Source organism: Mesitornis unicolor, unplaced genomic scaffold, assembly GCF_000695765.1.
Source record: "Mesitornis unicolor isolate BGI_N332 unplaced genomic scaffold, ASM69576v1 scaffold4264, whole genome shotgun sequence".
NCBI lineage: Eukaryota > Metazoa > Chordata > Aves > Mesitornithiformes > Mesitornithidae > Mesitornis > Mesitornis unicolor.
In genome coordinates, this window is record NW_010181922.1 from 43,837 (window position 1) to 56,547 (window position 12,711).

Below are 12,711 nucleotides of genomic sequence, written 5' to 3' on the forward strand. Positions count from 1 at the left end.
GGAGGTAACACGTTAGGTAATGGGAGGCAATGAAGAGAGCTGGCTGCAGGGCTTGTTTGTGTTAGACTTTGAAGGGCCTCACACAGCCAGGTAAATTAAATTTGCTCTGTTTCTGCTTTCCTTTGTACTGCAGTGATGAGGTGCTGATTCTGGAGGCCTCTGGTAGCTGTTCTGGCACTGGGAGACTCCAGCCCATGCTCAGATTTAGTTTCCATGTGTTTGAAATCAACGTGCATGTGAACAAGGGGAAGCTGGGCTCTGTGCTCACCTCCTCCTCTCTTTAGCTGCAGTGCTATACTGTTGCTGAATGTACATGTTTATGGCTAGAGTTTGATCCGTGCTTGTAAGTGCATAGCAGAGAGGACATATGGTGCTCACCACTAACATAAGCGTGCATTCTCTCAGGTTTAAAATAATTGGAAGTTACTACTACCTTTAAGATGGCACAAATTTGAATGCATAAATGTATCAAATCTTTCCTTCCAACGGCTTACAAATACCTAGGCATGCCATCAAGCAATTGAAAGCACCAGCATTCTTCTGCTGTTTTGGATGGTTACAATAGAAAACAGGCTGCAGGATGAGCTGGCTAAATGTTTTGACCCTGAAGGGTCCTCATTTGAGTTTGAACAAACATTTTAATGTGGAGTTCTCTTCCAGATCTGAGAAAGACCTTTTGGGGCTAAAAACTACTGTAAAATCAAGCTTCTACTCGTGCAACTGCACAACAAACATCCCAGTATAACTTCTTTGTTGTTTTACAGTAGTGGTTAATTTTAGTTGGCACCACTTATGTTTGAGGGATGTAAGAGTCATCTTTAGTATTTCTTGTCAGCCAAAACCCTCACTATGTTTGACACGACAGTCTCAAATATCCACCAGTCTGCAGAGTGGTTAACTGCAGCCTTGTGAGGTCTACTTGTTTGTTAAGTCAGAGTCTAAGTGACTTTATAGGAAACACATTTAATGCCAGAAAGTTGTACACATCATATGTGTATATACATATATTAATTTAAAAATACAGGTAGGCTACACATATGTGTGACATGTAAACTGACTTGCACTGTTTGCAGGAGAAAGAGCTGGGTCAAAAAACTTAAATACAGATCACAGTATCTATGTGAGAAAATCCTTCCTTCCTGCTGTACCACTGCTTCTGTCCTTGCAATATATATTACAATTATACTGTCTTAATTATTCCTCTGTTAAGAAAGTGTAAATAAATATATCCACAGTACTGTGTAATTACTTATATATATTATATTAATTTATTTATTTCCAAATGAATAGAATTATTCCATGGTGAAATACTTATTATAATGATCCTTCCACCCACTGCAGTTAGTTACTAAAGAGCTTTGGATACCCCAAACTCATTTAACTGGAGTTCAGCTCATAACAGAGATCAGGCTTCATCTCCTGCTCCTGACAGGACTAGCAGTATAAAGTTATTTCTGTATTAATATTCTATAAGACAAGATATCAAATCTGCACTTTGAGATGACCCTCTATTTTTGCTCAGTGATGATTTAGAGTCAGAAGAACTCACCAGTTATGTAGCATGTGACCCGCCGGTTCTGCTCGGAGATGTCTGCATCGATGGTACTCAGCGTGACAACAACCTGCCCTGGCTCGGCGTTCTCAATTACCGATCCTTTATAGAAGTCCGAGGTGAACTGTGGAGCATTATCATTTTCATCAGAGACGGTGACCTCCACCAGGGTTTGGGAAGAGAGCTGGACTTTCCTGCCATGGTCAGTGGCCACCACATAAAATCGATAGATCTCCTGAGCTTCGCAGTCCAGCTCTTTTAGTGTGGTGATCCACCCACTCTCACCATCAATGGTGAAGAGTCCCCAGAGGTTGCCAGATTCTGCTTCCAGACTGTAAGTCACCTGCCCGTCACTTCCTGTGTCCTGGTCGTTAGCTGTCACTTGAATGACTGTGGTTCCTGATGGCATGTTCTCCATGACAAAAGCTTTGTAGGGATCTGCCTCAAAAACAGGTTTGTTGTCATTGACGTCCTGCACTTGGATGTTCACAGAGACCAGGGAGACCAGCTCAGTCTCCTGATGTGAGCAGAGAGCCATAACATCAATCTGGTACCACTTGGTGGTCTCATGATCCATGGCTTTTTTGATTTTCAAAGCCCCTGTTTGTTTGTCCACTGCGAACACCTCATCTTTGTTACTTTCTGTAGTGGTTCCCTTCACCAGGCTGTATATGATGGGGTCTTCTGCAAAAGCTTTGACTGACCCTATTTCTGATCCCTTTGGAAGATCCTCAGATGCAGAGAATGTATAAAGGGGCTCAGAAAACCTTGGCAATGTCACCTCTCTGGGGACAATCTGAAGATTCACTGGGACAAGGGAGTTCCAGTGAGGGGGTCTGCCATCTTCAGCTTTCACCTTGAAGTTAAAGGCCCTGTTTTCTAAACCAATAAGGCTCTCCTTGACCTTAACAACCCCAGTGGCAGCATTGATCTCGACAAGGTCTTCTTCCACATCTTCCACAGAGTCAACAGAGTAAATAACATCTGCATTTGCACCTTCATCAGCATCATAAGCCAGTACTTGGATGACGGGGGAGCCTTTGCTTACGTTGGACTGGATGGACAGTGTGTATTCAGAGGCTTTGAACTGAGGTGGGTTGTCATTCTCATCTGTAAGGATTATTTTGACAGTGCAGAATGCCACCTTCCCACCCCCATCCTTGGCCATGACTTTAATGGCAATGACTCTCTCTGTTGAATTTTCCCTGTCCAGTTTTTGCAGTGTGGAAATATGGCCTTTATTATCTATGGAGAACTTCTCATGGGCAAGTTTATTTATGATGGTATAGTCGATGGTGCCATATGGGCCACCGTCTGGGTCAATAGCCAGCAGCTCAATCACTTTGGTACCTATCTCAGCATTTTCTGCCAGCTCTGCTTCATACACGTTTTGCTGAAAAGAGGGGCTGTATTTGTTGGCATTTGTGGTATTGATATACACAGGCACAGTGCTCTTGAAGACTCCATCTGAAGCAGAAACTCTGAGATTGTAAGATGACTCCAAGTCCTTTTTGCAGCGGTTGAACATGGATATTATTCCAGAAGTGCTGTTGATAGTGAAATGCCTGTTGTCATTGCCTGAGAGTATCACATATTCCAGACGGGTGGTGTCTCCGCTATCGGGGTCCAAGGCTTGAACTTTTATCACAATGTGCCCACACGTAGCCATTTCGCTTACCTTGGCTTCATACTGGAGCTGGCTGAACTCAGGAGGATTGTCATTGATGTCTGTCACATCCACAATTACCAAGGCATCGCTGCTAAGCGGAGGGATCCCATGATCTGCAGCTCTTACTTTCATGCGAAACTGTTGACTTTTCTCATAATCAAGTGCTTGAGCTGTTGTTATTTGTCCTGTGCTGGCATCAAGATTAAAGAACTTGGGAGCATCTGAACCATCATCCAAGATCTGATAGGAGACAAGTTTGTTTCTGCCTGAATCCTTATCAGAAGCAGAGAGCTGGACAACAGGGGTCTGTGCTGGCAAACTCTCTGAGACAGATGCCGTGTAGATCATCTGAGAAAATACTGGGGGGTTGTCATTAATGTCCTCCACCTCCACCTCTACTCTCGCTTCTGAAAAGGATCCTAGCGCTGTGTCTGTGGCTCTAATGGTGAATGCGTGTTTTGTCTCTAGCTCGTAGTCCAGCTGGCCTGTGACAGTAAGAACACCAGTTTTGAAGTCAGTGCTGAAGAGTTTCAGGGCGTCTTCTTCCACAATGTTGTAGATGAGGCGCAAGCCTTCAGGGCTGCGTGCCTGTATGTGGAGGACAGAGGTGTACAAGGGAATGTTTTCTGGCACCTTCACTCGGTAATACAAACTTTGGAACAGAGGGTTGGATTTGTTCCTCACGCTGATCACAACCTCCTCTTCAGCATGAAGGGGAGGCTCGCCTTTGTCCTTAGCAATGACTCGGAGGTTGTATTTATTTAAAGCTTGATAATCAAGAGGCTTCTTAAGTGAGATGTCTCCTAGGTAGGGGTCAATCCAAAAGTATTTGTAGTCCTCTGCAAATGAGTAGGTAATGGCTCCGTTATCCCCTATGTCTTTGTCTGTTGCTGACACCTGAAAAAGTACATCACCTGGCTCTGTGCCGTCCTGCACCGAGGTGTAATATGGCACATTCTCAAACTGCGGGGGATTGTCATTGACATCCTCTACATAAACCTTGACTGTAGCTTGGGACACTCTTGGTGGTTTCCTATTGTCCTTCACTTCCACAGCTACCTCGTGCATATCTTGTGTTTCACGGTCAAATTTCACACCCTTGGTCTGGAGTACTCCGGATGCCTGGATCATTTTGAATCTTTCCTTTCCATTCAAAAGCGAATAGAAAAGTGGTTCATTTAGCTGATATCCCTTGACCCCAAGAACAGTGAGAGTCTTCTCATCTGTAGAGTTCTCCATCACAGTTGCTGTATATATGTCTTGATCAAATTTTAAGCCAGTACTTTGTGCTTGAGTTAAATTTAGCTTAACCAAAGCAGTACTCTTATACAAGCCATCACCAGCTCTGACTGTGAGTTCACAATAGCTTCCCAGGCCAGTAGCATTAAGAATGGAGATGAGACCTGTGAGTGGATGAATATAGAAAGCATTATCAAGGTTCCCTTCCACGATGCTGTAGGTCACCTCTGAATCTGCATCTTTTGCCTGCACTGACAAAAGCTCCATCCCTGGGTGCACAGGTAATAAGACAGAAAGCTCATAAGTGTCTTTCGAAAAGACTGGAGGTGAATCATTCACATCTTTAACATGGATTGTGACCTTGGCTGGCTTGGATGCAAATAAGCTGGGGCTTCCACTGTCATGTGCATGCACACTGAAGTGGAAAACCGGGGTGAGCTCATAGTCTATATCTGCACGACTTGTCAGGGTCCCTGTGCTGGGATCTACTGTAAAATATTTCAGTGCTTCTGGTTCCAAAATCTCATATACCAAAAGAGCATTGGAGTCTTGATCAGCATCTGTTGCATGGGTCACCAGGGGAGCATTGCTTTCATCCAGAACCATGCTTTGTGATGGAGCATTCTCTATGATCCAGCCAACAAAGGAAGGCTTAACGAAGACGGGGACATTATCGTTCTCATCTATCACATAGATAAGTACCATTGTGTCCATAAATGCTCCAGCCATGTTGGTGCCACGGACTTTCAACTGGTAAAAAGACACCTGCTCAAAATCCAAGCTCTTCTGAGTGGAAATAAGGCCTGACTGATAGTTCATGGAGAACACTCCATCTCCATTTCCATCTTTTATTTCATAGCTGACCGGTGACAAGCTTGTGGCTGAAACCTGGATCAGAGGAGAGCCAACAGCAGTGGATTCACTGATCTCAGTGATGTATTCAGCCTCTGGAAATCTTGGAGGGGTTCGATCAGAGGGTCTTATGCGGACATGTACTGTAGCAGAATCTTTAAGCTGGGGGAACCCCTGATCTTCTGCTTTTACAATAAGAGTAAATCGCTCCTGCCTGGATGGGTCCAGTTTCTGAGCAACTGTAATAATTCCAGAATATGGGTCGATGCTGAAGAAACCTTCCGCATTACCTGCAGGAAGAGAAATGACAAGGTGAAGAATGGAGACACCCTCTTGGTCTTGGTTTTCTGAGCCTCTTTTCCATAGATGCTCCTGATTTCAGACCTAATTAACATCTGTTTCTTTTACTGAGAGACAACAATCTTCATTAATTTCTAAATAATTTTCATTCTAAGAACAATGAACTCATTGAGATACACAAGCTAACCTTTAAATAAATAAAAATGTAAATTAGAGATAAATACCCTTCTAATTTAAGTCTATTTAGTGGTGGCAGAGCATATGCTTGAAGCTTTTGCCTCGTGTGCAGAACATGGTAGCACAGGCTGTACTAGTTGCTTCAAGCCCTGTCATGCTTATAATTACCAATACTTCAGGAGCAATTAAATTCCTCAGTCCTTGATCTAAATTGCAGTGAGAAAGATGGAGCAAAGGATGGCTTGTCTCCTTCAAAGAATTTACCTGCTAAACAGGCAGTGCGGTACAGCTATACATATTTAAGTTTTAACCTCTGGTGTGAATAACAAAATACTTGCTCACTCAGCTTGTATGACCCAAAAAGATCATCAACTAATACTGAGAGGGTGCTCAAGGATATATATCTTGGTAGATCTGGTGGAAGTGATGATGACTACTATGGAAATAGGAGTACTTTTGCCTAAAAACTGGACAAGGATCTCTTCCTCAGTCCCCATGGATGGAAAGAGCAGCTTTTAAGTTGTTCTAACTCATCCAGTTACATTTTTTCTTAAGATGAGTGACTCAACACTGAACTGTCATCCTAAGGTAGGATGCTTTTTCCATAATATGAAGATTTCCATAATATAGAAATTACCTGTTTGCTCTAGATTTTGTCTGAATAGGAAAAAAACCCCACGTTTTAGCAATGTGCAGCCATTTCATGTTCTGTGCAACAGCTAGAGAAATCAGGTCAACTGGCCACTAGCTAAAGCATGGAAATGCAGGCATGTTCAGAGCTTAAACTGTCTTGTTGCATGGTTCTCACCTGCCTGAAGGGTGTAGTGGATTTCAGCGTTGGCTCCTTGGTCCTGATCAAGGGCTCTGACTTGTGTAACCTCTGTGCCAACCACTGCTGAGTCCAGCACTTCTGCTTCATAATGGATGCTGCTGAATTGCGGAGGGTGCAGGTTGCAGTTCTCTACATGGATGATGACCCGAACAAAGTTCCTCTTGATGGGCACCTCCTGGTCTCGTACCTGAAGGACAGAGGAAGAGCAGATATGGTCACATGAGGGAACAGGCAGCCTTTCCTCCACCAGGCTTCCAAGTAGCTCATCAGGACTCTAAAGAAGTTGGCGTACTTCAGTGTTACCAACCCCTTGGGTGGGAATGGGCCTGTAAGTTTCAGCACCAAAGCTCAGCCTTGGACTTGAATCAAAACATTAACAATCATCCACTGAGCTTTCCTGTGCAAGAGTCCAGGGGCCACCCAATGAAATTAGCAGGTGATGGGCTCAGCATGCGGTTAGAGAAAAGCAGGGTGTTACCTAGATTTATTCAGCATGGTTATATAGTAAAGGTTAGCACCCCGCTTTCCTTTTCCCTGTTGTTCTAGACAAATTCTCGCTTGAATACTAGAACCAGTTTGAATTTCTCCAGCGACCCGTATATCCCAGAGAAGCTAATGGACTAAGCAGGGTTTGGCTAGGACTCACCATCACTGTTAGGGTGTGCTGTGGCATGGGCTGTGAACTGAAGCCTTCTGCGGTTGTGAGGACCCCGCTGCTTGGGTCCAACTGGAAGAGTCTTGTGCTTTTGGGGTCCACACTGCCATGGATGGTGTAGATGAGTCCCTTGCCTTTGTCCTTGTCTGTTGCACTGACTTGAAAGATTTCCCTCCCTGAGGGGGTATCTTCAGGAATCCTCACCTCGTAATGGCTCTCCAGGAACTGTGGACGGTGTTGGTTGATGTCAATGACATGGATAAATGCCTGTGGGGGAGAGAGCTCAGTGAGGGCAGTAGAGATGTGGGAATAGCCTGACTTACGCAGCTATGCAAAATCTCAGCTACCAACCCCTCTTGAGTGTAGCCATCCTTTGAGCCCTGTAATTGTCACAGCCCTCCAACTCTTGGGGCTTTGTCACCCATGGTGACCGAGATAACTTTTGTCCTTCACCTCAAGGAACTCCTGCTGTGCCTTCCCTTAGTGATTTTCAGTTTGCTTCCTCTCATTTTTTAAAATCTCTCCAATATGGCAAGCCACTCAGACTGAATGTGCCTGCACTTGGCACATGGGGAAACTGTCACAGCCTGCAGTGAAAAGCAGCAGTCGCTCAGCCATGGTGCCAGCTTTGCTGGCATTGATTACACACCAAGAAGCTGACAGAGGGGGGATGTTAGGTAAAGGAAAGGAGGGGCTGGCCTAGCTCCAAAGCTGCACGTATGTGAGGAAGGTTATGCAGAAGCAATGTTTGTGGTCTACACTTTTTTGCCAAATCTTCCTCTCTGCATTTAAGAGCAAACCCCTGTGAATGGCCTGCCTGAATCCTGCCTGCCAAGTCAGCAAGTTTCTTCTGTTTGGTCTCCTACCCTGACTGTCTGGACCCCCTTACTGAAGCATTGACTGCACCTTAGGAAGTCCCAACCAAGTGTAATAATTTGCTTCCTTTAGCAAACCTGAACATGTCATGGGTGTTTCGCACAAGCAGGTTTTTTGACATCTGCTAGCAGCCTTGAGTGCCAAAACAAAGTAGGGATGAGATGCAAGGTGGCAGGGAATGCACACCAGGCAAGGTGGGGCTTTGTATGTTTATTTGGAACAATACTTGAAGATAGTTGAGACAGATAGCCCATCCTTTAGCATTGTGTTTGACAGGAATGGTAGTGTTCCTCACTCATCATCCCCTCCCCCGCAAACCGCCGCAGTGAATTTCCCATGATAAGCATCACTGACGGGTGACTCATGTTCTAGGTCTTCCTGTGCATCGAGGGCTGGATTTTTGGATGCTTCTTATATGTGGAGAAAATGGTTGGTGAAAGATCAAGCCCTAAATACCCCTCCTGAGGGTAGCTAAAGATGGGCAAATCTCAGCAGTCATTTTAACGGGGATGTGGGGACATGGTTGAGAGCAGTGTGCCTCCTCTCACCAGTGGTTGCTTTCTATGTGACAACTCAGAGGACACAGGATCTCTGCAGTTGCCCCACTCAGCTCCCTGTACCTAGCGCTGATGTGCTATCAACACTCCACGCACTTGGAGTAGCAGAGGGCAGGGCCTGACCTCACCTCCTGCAGATGCATTTGTCCTGGCTTTACATAGACCAGCAAGTCCCAGGAGCACCCCTTGACATGGTATCATGGACCTAAGCCTGATCTAACTGCGTATGCTTTTCCCTTACTCGTTAGCGTGTTGTCCCAGCCTTGTCGTAGTCCAGCCTGAGCAGCTGAGAGGAAGTTGAGGTCTGGGAGTCTGAAGTGCCATCCCAGCTTGGGCTGGTGGTGTAGATGTGTCCTCATGCGCTGGCTGTGATCAGCAGTAAAGGCTCAGGCTTTCCTAGACCATTTGTGTTTTCAACAACAACAAAATCTTAGCTCGGTTCTTAGGAAAGTCTTTGATCACTGCACTGAGTAAGATCACAGTGTAAGGAGATTCTTCTGCCTGGCACCTGATTCAGAGCTCAGTGGAGTCAGAAGAAAGATTCCCTTTGGCATATACTTGCTCTAGATGGGGTCTATACTAAAGCAAAAAACATTACCTGTGTTTTGATGGTGGTGGACCCATCAGTGACTTCTACTGTCAGGTTATAGCTTGACTTCTTCCTTGCATCCAGGGCTCTTGCAATGACCATGCTGCCTGTGCTCTTTTCAATGTCAAAATCCATGTCATCATCACCACCTGGCATAAGGGAGAGATGAGAAAAGGAAATGGGTGAGGCGGCACTTAGAGCTGGATTTCTGTCTAAAGCAAGAGCTTCAGGTGCTGGCAGACTCTGCAAGGGAAGGGATTCCAGGAGCTGTCTGGAGATCCAAAGGATGAGGATGTCCCCTCCAGACACCATACACAACCCACACAAGGAGCTCATATCCAGCCACAGATATGTGGCATGCCCAGCAGTATACCTTGAAAGGGGATGTGTAGGCATTCACTCTAGCTGTACCTCTCTGGCCACAGTTAGTTTGGGGACAGTGCCATAGGTGAAGTTTCCCCCAAATCTGGAAACTCAATACAAAATGTTATAGATGGACACAGGAGACAAGGAAGACATGGAGAAGCTGGACAAAAAGATAGTCACAGATGGTGACAAAGGAGTGTGAGAGGGAAGGTGAAGGGAATTGGAGAGAATGAGGGGGAGGACAGAAGGGGAAAGGGTGCACATATGCATATGATGTCCTGGCTAGATTGGCAACAGTCACATTTGAGCATTGATTTATTTGCACAAGGCTTCCAGCTATGCAGCATCTCAGGCTTAACATGGATCAGGGACCTGCAGGGCTGAACAACACTCTTGCTGGCTTCCAATTCAAGGTCACACTGTGGGCATATCAACAATGGTCTTCATTGCCATGGCTAGAAGCCTGTGAGAGACCTGAAGAAGCCCAATACTTGAACAGTTGGGGAGGCAGACGGTGCTTCCAGGGTGAGCAGAGCCTGTTGCCTTCGCCGCAGATGGCTGTGCGGTTCAGGGACTGCAGGCCTGAGCCTCTCGGCAGCAGGAGGCTGTCCCTCACGCTATCGCTGTTCAGACCTGGCATGGCAGCTCCCTTTCTCATGCCTGGCTTGGTGGTGGCCTGTTAGCTCTCTATTGCATGTGAAACACTGCTATGCTGTTCTGAGGTATGGAGAGGGAGAAACAGTTTTCTGTGAGCAGTTTTCTGTGATTTACCCGAGGTTTCAATTTCTCCCTTCCTGACTGCTGGATGCTCTGGGTTTTGCTTTATTCTCTTACCAGCTGGGAAAATCTTGGCTAGTTGTTAAATTACACATCTTCCCTTACAGTGGTTGCCAGGCATCTGGACCACCATTTTCCCACTGGGAAGGAGACAGAAAGAAGCAGAGACAAAGGAAAAGAGAGGCCCATAGATGCCTTTCCCTGAGAAAAGAGAAAAGGGCTCCCTTTGTACGATGCCAAAGGGAAAGGGGAAGCCCAGGAAAGGAAAGATGCTTTGTCAGCATCTTTGTTTTTGCAGACACCATCAATCCCAGTGATGTCCCACTGTGGACTGAGAAAGGCGAGTTTCTGAATGAGGTGCTGAAGGCTCCTGGATCTCTGCATCACCTGCTTGGTTGCCAGCTACAGTGATGCTTTTCTTCCCTAGAAGGGAAAATGAAATCCTGTCCTCTTCCACCAGTATAGTGCACTAGCCACTGGTGAAGATGAGGCCAAGCATCCAGGCAAGCACTCAGCAGGGAAATTATGAGATAACATTCAGAGGAATATACCGTTATTTCTGCAAACCCAAGTAGACACTGCTTGTGCCAGATAAGCCTTGCACTGATATTGTCTGCTTCTTGTAGCACTGTTTCACTTGTAGCTTAATTGTATTTATACACCATTATCCCTGCCCTAACACAGTAATGGGGAAAACTACTCACTCGCCCAATTAAGGCTTTGTCTGATAAGGGAAAACCCTGCAGGCAGTGTCAGGGGAAAGCTGTGCAAGACAGACTTGGGGCACCACTTCAAAACACCAAATTACACGAGCACAATTGGCTCTTGTTTGTAGGACCAGTTCTACACATGCACTGCCTGACGAACCTCTGGGGATGACAGCCCACGACCCCTCTGCCCTGGCATCGTGTGACTTAGAGGAGGCCCTAGAAGTTCTTCATGTTTCATGTCTAAGTCATCCCTGGGATGCTGTGAGGTGGAAGGGAGAGCCCACACCAGCTCTTTGGGGAACCCTTCCCTCTCGCTCCCTGTTGAGACTGTGGGCTCAGCAGGGACGGAGAGATGGGGGGTGTCAGCAAGACCCAGCCAGACACATGGATCCTCACAGGCTGTTTTACCACAACTGACAGTGTCACTCAGTCCTCAGGAGGAGCTGGGACTGGCATGCCTTGCCTTTCACGCGACATCAGAGAACACCTCCAGCGCTGACAAGTCCCAGAATGTCATTAAGAAGTGTGTTAGATAATTGCACTTGGCACCAAAGCCCTTGGACAGGCAGCTTTGTCTATGGCTGTTTAAGCCTTTTGGTGTCTGTGAGAAATCTTTCCCCATAGCTCACTTACACCCAAAGCAAACAACTTCAATAGCTCAGGCATGCAAGTGCTGAGAGCCAAGGGAGCTGGGGCAAACGCTCCCAGACACTGCGGCCCAGGTTTAATTTCTGTGTCTTACCTGTGATATTAAACCACACTTGGCTGGGGCCCATTTCAATGCTGATCACTCCCACCATGTGGTTTACAGGATCTGTTTCCATCACGGCAAAGTTAAAATGGGGTTCATCGAAAGCTAGTGGCTCCGAGGAAGGGCTGGGCCTAGTGACCCAGCTGATGTGAAGCCGCACGTGGGAGGAAAGTGGTGGGCTGCCACCGTCTGTTGCCTTGACCTGCCATGAAATGCACACGTAGTCAGAGAGAAAGCTGGTTTAGTGGATGGGAGATCCATGGGAAGCTCCTTCTCTGACCCACCAGGAGTTTCAAGTCCCAGTGTGCCCAAAACCCCACAAAACAAATCTTGACCCAGTGGCTTATGTTCTGGCTGCTTCCAAGGTAGAGCCATGCAACTCAAATTCCTCTTGACCATCAAGCAGATCTGCCAGGCTTAATCCACAGCAGAGGCCTGGATCACAAGCTTCATTGCAAGGATCCACAGAGTGTGGGAGAGCTTTAAACCTATATCCAAGCCCCATAGTCTGATCAGACCTCCAAATGAAGAAACCACTGAAATCCAAAGACTGTTCCGGTTCAGGTCCATATCCATATGGGATTATGAAATCACTGTGCTCATCTCTGAGAGTGGGTCAGACAGTTAATTTTTAATTTATCCTCAATTTTTAGTAGTTTTTTACTGTCTGTATTTCCCATCATTCCCTCCCAGTTTCTCTCCCTGTAACCCAAGTCTGTCTCCTTCAAGCTCTCCTCCCACTGCTGCATTTTCTCCATCTTTTCCCTGCTTTTATCTTTTCTATTTCTGCAGGCTTTTCTCTCTTTCCC

General features: G+C 46.1%; 1 protein-coding gene across 1 annotated transcript in view; it reads right to left on the minus strand.

The window, feature by feature from the left end:
* The window catches only part of FAT2 (FAT atypical cadherin 2), a 58,172-nt gene that overhangs the window by 20,755 nt on the left and 24,706 nt on the right, over positions 1-12,711 (minus strand). Inside the window, exons 6-10 of the mRNA XM_010183577.1 lie at positions 11,894-12,104; positions 9,290-9,447; positions 7,268-7,543; positions 6,598-6,808; positions 1,550-5,602 (exon numbers count right to left, since the gene is read on the minus strand). Coding sequence (XP_010181879.1) covers positions 1,550-5,602; positions 6,598-6,808; positions 7,268-7,543; positions 9,290-9,447; positions 11,894-12,104 — 4,909 coding nt within the window. The remainder of the gene's footprint in view (positions 1-1,549; positions 5,603-6,597; positions 6,809-7,267; positions 7,544-9,289; positions 9,448-11,893; positions 12,105-12,711) is intronic.